Below are 11,700 nucleotides of genomic sequence, written 5' to 3'. Positions count from 1 at the left end.
TAAGACAAAAGTAATTTCTGTCGACAGGACGTGTTTCGTGTTCTCCAGAATTGGAGCACTGCATCTTTTCCAAACATGCTTACTTTGGTCTCATCTGTCTGTCTTGAGCAGTGTTTTTCAATCCTGGTCCTCTAGGCATGCTGCCCCGTATGTTCTAGATGCTGTAATACACCTGACAGAGATGATCGCAGGTCAGCAAGTCCTGTTGCCCTATTGTCTTAGAAATAAGAGACTTTCACCTTCAATCCTTACAAGCAGTCAAACTGGTTCAGCATTTTTCTAACTTGCTGTATTGAATTTTAACACTAAGCTACTAACACCCATAAGAGATGGAGACCTACAGTTTTGTTTTGTTTAGTTTTGTTTTTTGTCTGTTACTCTGAGTTTTATGCTGCATGAGATGAGTTTGAGATGAGGATGCTGGGACCAAATTAGGAAGGTTGTCAGCTGTGTAAAATCTTTTGATCTTGTGAATAATCTTTCTTTTTGTGAAATTGCGAATGCTAAACTTTAAACCTGTGGAAGCACAAAGGGTGTACTTAGTTTTGGACAGACAGGCTATGTCGTTTTCACTTCATTTCTCTACATAATGACATTGGCGTCTTTTTCACACCTGCAGATTTTAAACAAATGTTGCCATTGGTTAAGAACAGAGCATATTTGTCCTGGCTTGATACATAAGACCTTGGAATTGAGAGATAGTGCATCTCATTTGCTTTTGTTGTTTCGGATGACTGCAACTTTCAATGTAAAAGACAACTAATTTAAGTCAGAAATCTGGCTGAGATGTGAATCATTTTGTAATTTCACCGTGGCATCAACCCAATTTAGGCGGCTCCAAGAGGCCATAAACCCTAAAACAATATTTAGCACATAACAGTGGTGCAGTCGGTAGCACTGTTGCCTTGCAGCAAGAAGGTTCTGGGTTCAATTCCCAGCCTGGGGTCTTTCTGCATGGAGTTTGCATGTTCTCCCTGGGCTCCGGGTACTCTGGCTTCCTCCCACAGTCCAAAAACATGACTGTTAGATTAATTGGTCTATCTAAATTCTCTCATTCTTGTGTGGGGGTGGGGGTGTGAGTGTGTGTGTGCATGGTTGTTTGTCCCGTCTGTCTCTGTGTTGCCCTATGACAGACTGGCGACCTGTCCAGGGTGACCCCGGCCTCTCGTCCAAAACGTTGGCTGCAGGCCGGAAGTGCAGCCAGACGTTCTGGTGTAAAAATCGTGGCGCGTGAATGAAGCTGATGTGGCTCGTAAAGCAGGATTTGGGACTCACATCAGCAGATTCGCGTGTAGTAGCATTCACTGACTTGTGTGTCTGTGTGAAGATGTTAATACAACTGATTGAATGAGTTTTGCTCCAAATATATTGGATTGAGTGATATTAGATATTAAAATATTAGAGCAGAGCTTTCATATTTTGTGACTTGTATGAAATCTGTGAAGGGGTGCCTGTGAGTGACGAAGAAATATTTGCAAGGTTTTTTTTTTTCTCGGACAAAGGTATGCATATTTGGTTTGCACTATTTTGGGTCATTTGGGCAAAATTATAAGTGTAAGTTTTTTTGGTTTTTTTTTAAGTGTGACTCTTCTTTTTTACTTACGAATTTGAAGAGGTGTAACTTCTTTGTATTTGTGAAAGACTACAATTACAAATCCCCTTGGATTTTCCTGTCTGACTTGAACTTCACAGTTAGGAGGCACAACGTTTGTAACCAAAAAAAAAAACAAAAAAAAACAACAACAAAAAAACCCACCGCCATGCATTCCGAGCTGAATCTGACCGACAAACTTTGGAGCTCAACAGGATTTGAAACGTCCCGGTAAAATCGAATTACCGTCATGTTTTGAATTCAGCGAATAAAACCGGTTCGTCTTTGAAATGAACGTTATCGATTATGCAGAAGATAGATGGTAAACACCAGCTGATTGTCTCCAAATACCGCCTTATACCGCATGATTGCCTCTCATATGCCTCCTGTCCCTGATGATCATTTATTGGCCTACGTCTGAACCGAGGGCCCCACGTCCGGGCGCCGATTGGCTACCGGAGGCATTAAAATTTGATGCGACTCAGTAGGCCAATGAGAAGACTTCAGACCGTATCAAATATTAATATGTAAGTACCCCCAGCGTTAAGTAATGAAGTCCCAGCGGCGTTCGTTGGCGAGAGAAAATCAATGAGGCTTTCGGTTTAATTTTTCACTTAATTGTTTGGCTTTTCAGCGGGGCTGCTGCGCGTTATTTATGATCAACTATTCACAGTATTAATATCTGCCTCGACATAACGGAGTTTGCGGAAACAACCGCAGATTTTTCCATTCCTTGACATGTTTAAAAATCTCACCTTTTTTTTTTTTTTTTTTTTTTTTTTTTTGCTTTATCCTGAACCGATCCCCGGGAGTTTTGGGTTCGGAGAAAATGGAAGGAAGAGAGAGAGAGAGAGAGAGAAAAAAAAAACGAAAATAAAAAAGAAAATCCACGAGGAGTGGATCGGTGTTTGCAGCCGTGTCTTCCCTCTGAACATGAATTAATAATAGTGTCACATCCGCAGCAATAAGGCGCATTAAGAGCCGCTCATTTATCATCTATACGCACCCTGGATCATTTCAGCCAAATTGGCCGTTTTATTATAAAGATAGAGGATTCTTTTTATATAAAAACAAAGTCAAAATTGCTTAAAATGCATTATTTTAATGTAGCTTTATTATTTCTTTAATGGCAGTAAGGGCTCCTGTTTTTGTTTTTAACTTAACCACTGCGTTGTAATTATTAATTACACATTTTGACGCTGCAATTAATGTGCATCAGCATGTAAATGTCATTAGTTTATATATTGGAACATGTCTCTTCAGAAAATGACAAAACAAATCGCAGCTTTATCTTGCATAAATAAGTTTTTCTTGGGGGGGGGGGATCACTCCCAGAGATAACTACTTTCGGCATATTTTTTCAATTCAGTATTGTAAAATCTTATGATCAATTTATTTATTTATTCATTTATTTCTGTGTTTGTAGGGTTAGGGGGCATTTGTTTTGGGAAATAATGGGATCTGCATATTTCAGCTGATGCTGCCCAAATATATCTAAATCTCCATGTATTCTTAAAATACTCTAACCATCAAAATCTAATCCGCACATGTTCATTTGGTCTGAGGGTCGGAATTTGCAGAAGCAAAAAAAAAGTGAGGCCAGAACAAAAAAGGTTAGAAAATGTACTTTACAGACTGTCCACTCGACGAAAGGAGAAAAGGAAAAGATACAACATCTTAAAAAGACAATAAAATATCAGATTCTCCACAGATGAGAGGAAAATAGTGGCATTAAAAAATAAAACGGGCCTTGTGTGTGAGAGGTTCGGGGAGTGTATCGACTTAAGGCTGAGAAGCCCTCTGAGTTTACAGGCCGTGCAGGACGTCGTGCTGTCTCCTTGGCAACTTGATTGATGGTCCAGCACAGCAGAGGGTTGGGGGGGAGCATGGGGGGGGGGGGGGGTACAGGGGAGCCCACAGAAAGACGCGCGCGCCGCTCCGCGCAGCCAGATAACGAGCAGCAGGTCCAGAGAAGCAGCGCGTGGGCCACGGGAGCCGAGGGGAGCGCATCGAGCGCCATGGATCACATCGGGATCCTGGGGGCGCATCTGCAGCAGCACGCGCACGTGGAGCCCATCAGCTTCGGCATCGACCAGATCCTGAGCAACGTGGAGCAGAGCTGCATGCTGGGCTCGAGGATGCCGGAGCCGGACTACGGCCACGCAGCGTACAACGGCGGCGCCGGGGGAGTGGGAGGCTTCGCGTGCGGCGGCGGCGGCGGCGGCGGATACAACAGCACCGCCGGCGGCTCGTGTGGGATGGCGTCTCTCGGGGGAGCTTATCACATGAACATGAGCGTGAACATGAACGGGACTAACATGAACTCTTCCGGGGTCATCCGCGTCCCCGCGCACCGGCCTCCTCTCAGCGGCGGCGGCGGCGGCTCCGCGGTGCCGCCTCCCGCTAGCGGCGGCGTCGGCAACCTGAGTGCGCTCACCTTCCCGTGGATGGAGAGCAACCGGCGCTACACCAAAGACAGGTTCACAGGTATTATTATTATTATTATTATTATTATTATTATTATTATTATTATTATTATTATTATTATTATTAAGTAGACTTAAGGACAATTTAAAGCCTGACCCTCATGCAAAGCAATGTTTTGTTTTTGTTTTGTTTTTTTCTTTTAGCAAAGTAAGAATTTGTGGAATAATAACTTTTTCATCATGTTAACAAAATCTCGCACATTTTTAGAATATCTTACACTACGAGATATTTACAGATGTAAATATTTTTAATTGTTGGTCACATAAGATGCGGTCGCTGCTTCTTCTTGGAGCTGTCTCTTTGGTCCCACTGCTGTTTCTGCGATCCTGTTGCTGCTTTTGTTCTGCTCTCTGATGTCTCTGGATAACTGGAAATGGGAAAAAAATTTACATAACATTAGGTACATCTTCAACCAGAGGGGGGGGGGGGATCTAAGATAAATATACAAATGAAATAAATGTGACAAAGTAAAGACATCAAGAGAAAAAGAAATCACTGCAAGCACAACAACACACTGATAAAATAGAAATAGAATATATATATATATATGAACTAGTTCATTTAAATTACTTATAAAATTGTTAAGATCTATTTACTCATCTGGTTTGTCCTTTAGAATAAATAAAAAGTCAGCTGTAAACAAATGGATAAGAGCCACGATATGTAAAATAATAATTAAAAACAAAACATTAAATTGGTAACAATGTTTCCTGACAACCAGCTACGATGCGCCTTTAGTTTATCAGCTGGTTAGTTTGACTTTAGCTCTGACTCTCCTTCATCCCACAAACATTTTAAGTTGATTTCCAAACCAGCACATACCGCTTAGTTTCAATGCTTCATTTGTTCATGCATATTTGCATTTTTTTCTCTCTCTCTCTCACTAAACCCCAAAATCAAACTGTACATACACTTTTTTTTTAAATTATACCGTAAACTTTGAATAACTCTCACGTTTTTGAAAGTTCTGGTAAAATGTCTTAAAACATTAAATCATAGAATATTTTCTGAAATTTTATAGTAAATATAGGCAACAACAACAAAAAAACGACTTTTTTTTGAAGTATTAAACATCTTATTTTGATTTTCGGATTTGTAACTATGTGATTAGACTATACTTTTACAAAGTTACTTTTTTTTTAATGGCTAAAATTAGATATTCTTGTAACAGCCTCACCTTTTCCTGTGCAGCTCCTGTACCGCTTCTCTCCGCTCACTGTCTGCTTCCTGTCTTTCGCCCTGCGCGTCCCGCTCTGCTCTCCTGTCCCTTCCTGACCACCGTCCCCGTCAAGTCTCCCTCTCACCCCTCACTGTCACGCGCCGTGTAGGTCACCCGTACCAGAATCGCACTCCGCCGAAGAAGAAGAAGCCGCGGACGTCGTTCAGCCGGCTGCAGATCTGCGAGCTCGAGAAGCGCTTCCACCGGCAGAAGTACCTGGCGTCTGCCGAGCGCGCCGCGCTGGCCAAGGCCCTGAAGATGACCGACGCTCAGGTCAAAACCTGGTTCCAGAACAGACGCACCAAGTGGAGGTGACTGCTCTCTTCGCTCTCTCTTCTCTTTAGGTTTGACTCAAAACACCTTTTTTTCGGAGCAGAGTTGTTCTATGCGATATTAGTAAAAAGGCTTTCCAACCACGCTCGTGCGACAGACTGGAGAGCTTCAGGGTTTTTTTTTCCAGAACCGGGCCAGCAAGTCTGGACCCACGTAAAACCAAAGTGGAGAATCAGTTTTCGTGGGTTATCACAGATTAGCTCCCACATTTATCGTCTAGGCCCAATCTTTTAGTTTTGCCGGTCCACCTTTAAGAAGCCTTTCTCATCTCTTATTTTTCCCCCCCGTCAAAATCATATCTGACCTTTTGTTTTTCTGTTTGCGGTGCGCTTACGTCGTGTTGTTACGGTATTGGGGATACCTGCTTTTTCAATTATTTTCTACATTTGTATAGAATTTTATTAGATTTTATTTTATTATTGATGCTATAAAATATCTGCTGTAATAAACTGTGGGCATATAATTAATAAATAATAGCCGTCTGTCAGCAGGAGGAGGCCGCTCGGTTATTCTGGTTTGATCGGACATATTTAGCCTAACTGACTAAAACGGGGATCAGAAACTAAATACATCAAAGTAGAATTAAATACAAAATGTTTCAGAAAAAATAATCTAAAAAAATACATTAAAATAAAAGGTAATTTGTGCATTTATCTTTAGCATTACATATTTTAGCATGTTTAGGATAAGTCTATATTTACTCTATTATTTTTACGTTATTGGTGCCCAGCTTTTAATTTTACATTAAATATAGTGCAAAAGTAAAATACAGAATACGTCCCAGTTACTTAGCAATATAGTGTAACTGATATGCAGTACCTGGGTACGAAATGCTTGGCTTACTGCTACGAAATGGGAGCAGAAAGAGAACGGTAACAACTCTGGGTATGGATTTACCCAGGGGTAATTTGACTAACACTTCCGGCTTGCTTCTCTAGTAATAGAGAAAAACACAAGGACGTGTTTAGTACACAACAAATTGTGTGTGTATTTTTTTGTTTAAGAAAAACAAAAGAAAAGAAGAAAACGCTACAAAATTTCACATTTCATCTGAATTTTCTCCATGATTAATCAATGTGAATATAGATAAGATAATGAACAAAGGTTTATGTGTATGTACAGTAAGTGGGTTTTGTTTTAAAGGTGCAAAATCAAAGAAGGGCATTTTGTACCGTATCAAAGGATATCCCCGTTCTATTCAGCATGAATAAAAATATGTCACTAAAGCCTTCTGGTGGTCTGTTTGATTATGCCCCCCCCCCCTCACCGTCTCAAATTTGGCAGACACCTCTGTTTGGACATGGCCTCAAAAATGCATCACGAGTTGGGGGGGGGGGGGGTGGAAAAGACAAAAAAAAAAGAAAAGAAGAGCCAGCAAGATACCTCTCCTTCTGGTTCTACTCTGCATCCCCAGAACCAGAACCAAACATGGAGAAGCAGCATTCTCCTCCTATGCACCACAAATTTGGAACAAACGTCTAAAAAAACGTAAAAACATCTGAAACTCTGAGTTCCTTTAAATCTAGACTCAAAACTCTATTGTTTAGAGTTGCTATTGAAACATAATGAAATACTAATCAATAATCTGATGTGCAACGGGGAAATGTAATGTTGTTGACTGTGTGTTCTACGACTTTGTATTATTGTGTTTTTATGATGCAAAGCCCTGTGAAATGCCTTGTTGCTGAAAGGTGCTGTACAAATAAAAAATTTTATTGATTGATTGATTGGTTGGTTGACTGATTGACTGAGTGAGTGAGTGATTGATTGATTGATTGATTGATTGATTGATTGATTGATTGATTGATTGATTGATTGATTGACTGAAGGTGTCAAAGCTCTGGTCCTGTCCACTTCCTCCCAGGGTGTGGACTCCGTGTTCCCACACCGCAGTCAGCCCTCTCTCCCTCACAGACTCTCTGCACTCTCCTTGCAGACGGCAGACGGCGGAGGAGCGGGAAGCGGAGCGGCAGCAGGCCAACCGTATCCTCATGCAGCTGCAACAGGAGGCCTTCCAGAAGACCATCAACCAGCCGGTAGCCCCCGACCCACTGTGCCTGCAGAACAGCTCCCTGTACGCCCTGCAGAACCTCCAGCCGTGGAGTGAGAACACGGCAAAGATCAGCAGCGTGTCAGCCTGTGAGTAAACCTCTAGCTCTTCGTCTCTCCTTCGGGATCCAGTGACTGCTGCGGTGTGGAGGAGCGGCCCGACCCCTGCTGAGGACATCCTGCCGTTGGACGTCCTGCCGTTGGACTGGTTCATGGCCTTTTGCTCTTTCTGTCTCACGGACACCGGTGCTGTTTGTTGATGGGCTCTCTCTGCACTTCTCCCATCAAATGGGGCCCACACGACGACATGTTGTATTATTATTATTGCTATTAATATTCTTTACATGAGGGACTTTTAAAAAAGATATTTTTATAAAAGTTTATATGACTGACTGAATAGGGCTTTGTCTTAGAGCGACATGCGTATTTATCGGCCTTCTTTAATCGACTTTTTAATCGACTGCAGAATAACAAAGCACTTGTTTCAACAATCTTTTAGAAAGAAGGGGATGTAATGAGATCAATGGAGATTCTCAATCTTGTTAACCGCGCTTTTAATTTACCTTCGAATCAACAGCTGCAGCCTGGAAATGATGTTGTGGTAACTTTAAACGTGTTCCATCAAAGTCTTCGCTTATAGTTGTGCTGTGTGACCCGGTGGGTGGCTGATGACTCTTAGCAATAAAAACTAACAATAATAAGTTCCTCAGCACATACAGACAGGCATTGCAGCTATCACTAGCTTTTACGCATGCAGCAGCCATATTGGATTTATGGGTCTGTGTCCCATAAATCCATTGTTGAATTCTTCTTTTTTCTCTCTTTTTTGTTCTTTTTTTTTGGAGTATTGGAATGTTTGAATTCTTTGTCAGAAAAATCAGCTGAAAATTCGAACAAATCAAATATTTTTGATTTGGAAAATTGGAGGTTTCGGTCAACCTCCCTCCGACCGCCATCTTAAAATCCAACATGGTGCTTATGCAACACAGTGAGAGATGCAGAAAGAAGCTGTTTATTTGTATTTATATCGTTAAATCAGTCTCCCTTCAGGATATAGCACAGCCCTTATATAGCACAGTGGACCCTCTGTGTATGTTGGAGTTTGGGATCGCAGCCTCCTCCTAACAGCTGAAATCCACTAATACTTGAGATTCCATCTAAAAACACTTGCAACTGTTTATTTTAATAATTGTAACACCAACTGTATCTTAATATGCATTAATATGCACAACGGAAACCATTTTAGCGGACAGTAACATCTGCAGCCTTGCTTGTCTCCGCTGTTGAGGGTCGGTCCCAACAAAAGTAAATGCCACTCCTGGATTGGCTGTTTTGCAAATGCCAGCCAATATCATGTCAAGTAGATATGGGCATAGCCATGTCAGTTTCCCAAAGATGCATTTTCTCTCTGTGTTGTATATCGAATATTTTCGATATGCTGCAATGGACTGGCGATCTGTCCAGGGTGAACCAGCCTCTCGCCCACTGACCGCTGGAGATAGGCACCAGCACCCCTGGCAGCCTCCATTAGGGATAAGAATGTAAGATAATGGATGGATGGATGTTAGATATGTTCTACAAAATTATTTTTCAATAATTATCTGGAGTTACATTCCACAGAACTACTCACAAATAATGAACCACAAATCCACTGTATGCTACTGCTGTGGATCAGTTTAGTGAAAGCGTAGAAATACATAATCGGTGGTTTGTATTGCTAACAGAAGTTAGCTTGGTCACCGAGCACAACAAGTAGCGATTCGCTGACCTTCAACTGGAGCACACTTATACAGGATATGACCTCATTCCCTGATAAGAGTTTCAACTTCCACGGCAACTGCAACACCATCAGGAAGTCCTGAGATTTACACATCAAAATGACCAGCTTCAGTGGTCACTCTAACAGACATCTCCAGACCGGATCATGGACCAAACTTCCCAGTACAAATAAGACAAACCATAAAAAACACAACCTAAATGGTGAAATGTAATATATTGCACTTTGTCTAAATAATGTATTTAAATGCAAATTACCACATTTTACTGTTGTTGTTTTTTTGTTTTTCTTCTTAGCATTCTGGTGTGTGTGCATGTGTGTGTGTGTGTGTGTGTGTGTGTGGGTGTGTGTGTTTGGGGGGCTGTGGGGGGGTGCACACACTCCCTTTCATCTGCATTATTTGGTGGACACTTGTTTACAGACAGAGCTGTATGAAAACATATGTCTGCCTTGCAGAATATTTAGGTTTTGCTTTTTGCTCCTCACATTTAAATGTTTCAAGTCATCAAACTAATTTCATATCAGGACGTGAGTGAAGTGCAGCTTTTGGATGATAAAGTCTAAACTTCACCAAGCCAACAATGTGAGAAGGAAGGGAGGGCGGGGGGGGCACATATGCTGGACCCAGGCCTGACTACTGCCAGAGTTCCAGGATGAAGAAATCACTTAAATAGAACCTGTCTGACAACATGAAGTAGGCTAAGAGATCTAAAGTCAGAGCAAGAGATCGTGCCCGGATGTAAAGAAGTTCAAGAGCAGATGGGAAATAGAGTCGTTGACGACTATCAGTCTGTAAGGGTTATAAAGGCGTTTGGTGTAGTTACTTTTTCCACATAGGGCCAGGTTAACTTGGGTAGATTTTTTCTTTTTAATTAAATCATTTTAAAAACAGGTTTTTGCATGAACTCAGGTTACCGTTGTCGGATACTAGCTTTTTTTTAAAAAATACAAAATATTTAACTGCAACACACAAAAAAAGCAAAAACAGAAAAAAAATCAGAAAAGGTGCAAATACCTTTATTCACAGCTCTGTGTGGCGCCGACCTTGTTTTATTATGAGTAGACAAGTCCAGGCAAATTCACGTCATTATTTCTGACTCGACTGCTTAAAAACGCAAAAAAACGGCACAAAGTAAGCCGTTTGTCACATTCTTCAGAAAAACGTGGCTGGTTAAGGTGGACCAATGCATTGTTATGTTTAAATAAAGAACAGTGACACGTTCCCGTCGTGTAGACCTTCAGTGGAAACAGTTTGCCTTTTGGTTTTTGTTTCTCCAGCTGTTGCTGTGCCTCACAAAGAAAGGTATGTGAACGTCTCCACATTTTCTCAGGTTAGGCACTGTAGGAGTAAGCGAGCAAGAAATAAAGAGACAAAAACCAGGAGGGTAGAGTCAATGATGATTTATTTATTGAGATATATTGAGGATCAATCCCAAACATTTAGGCGAAATTATCACTGTTAGTACCAGTTTACATCTCCTTACCATGTCAGTATTATGCAGAAGAAACGGACAGTCAGACCAACTTTATGGAGTTGAATTAGTGACTCTAAACAGAGTTTGGTTACATTTATTTGTTTTACGTGTCAACCTGGCATTTTCAAAATGTCAGGTTGTTTTCTTTTTAAAGATACTAAAAGGACATGGAGTTTGAAAGAGAGAGTAGGAAAGTCAATGAAGAACAAATCCAGTCTTTTACGGTTTCTGCCCAACTACGACCAGCTTCTTTATCTTTGCTTGAGAACATCGTCCCCACAGCATCATCCTGCCACTCTCGTGTTTCACTATGAGTTTATGGTGTATAATGAGCAATGGACTTTTTTTTGCCACAGTGTAGGACAATGCTCCAGTTCGGTCTCACCTGACCAGATCACATCTTTCCTCTCATTTTCTGTCCTCTTGTGGTTTATGGTAAATTCCTCTGATTTTCTTAAAACAAGGGCTTTTGCATTGCTGATCTTCACTAAAGCCTAGATTTATGGAGTGCACCACTAACATTTGGGCAGGTCTGTAGATCTCCACAGCTTCTCTTGGATGCTCTCCTTGCCCGGCCTGTAGATGTCATCAGGTAAATTATGGACAACTGTGGCCATCCTATTTATGAAACTGTCTTAGAAAAACAAACTGTCTTTAGTCAGGGGCTTCTTCAAATTCATGTTAAATCAAATTGTGTTACAGGAGATCCTTCCTGTCCACAGCCATCACCATCTACAATAACACTTTGAATAAACGAGTTACAACATTT

At 41.3% G+C, this 11,700-nt stretch overlaps 1 protein-coding gene across 1 annotated transcript; it reads left to right on the top strand.

Annotated features, from left to right (window-relative positions):
* The first annotated feature begins 3,609 nt into the window (after positions 1 to 3,609).
* On the top strand, positions 3,610 to 9,707 carry tlx1 (T cell leukemia homeobox 1). The gene is made up of 3 exons (XM_023327963.1): positions 3,610 to 4,078; positions 5,371 to 5,608; positions 7,567 to 9,707. Exons 1-3 carry the CDS (start codon positions 3,610 to 3,612, stop codon positions 7,775 to 7,777), a joined length of 918 nt encoding a protein of 305 aa, XP_023183731.1. The 3' UTR covers positions 7,778 to 9,707.
* The last annotated feature ends 1,993 nt before the right edge of the window (positions 9,708 to 11,700 follow it).

This window comes from Xiphophorus maculatus, chromosome 22 (assembly GCF_002775205.1).
Source record: "Xiphophorus maculatus strain JP 163 A chromosome 22, X_maculatus-5.0-male, whole genome shotgun sequence".
Taxonomy (NCBI): Eukaryota; Metazoa; Chordata; class Actinopteri; order Cyprinodontiformes; family Poeciliidae; genus Xiphophorus; species Xiphophorus maculatus.
This window is presented reverse-complemented; position numbering and strand designations above follow the sequence as displayed.

Coding starts and splice junctions, on each gene's coding strand:
- tlx1 (XM_023327963.1), top strand. CDS start 3,610: ATGGATCACATCGGGATCCTGGGGGCGCATCTGCAGCAGCACGCGCAC. Junction 4,079..5,370: donor CACCAAAGACAGGTTCACAG/GTATTATTATTA, acceptor GTCCCCGTCAAG/TCTCCCTCTCACCCCTCACT. Junction 5,609..7,566: donor AACAGACGCACCAAGTGGAG/GTGACTGCTCTC, acceptor CTCTCCTTGCAG/ACGGCAGACGGCGGAGGAGC.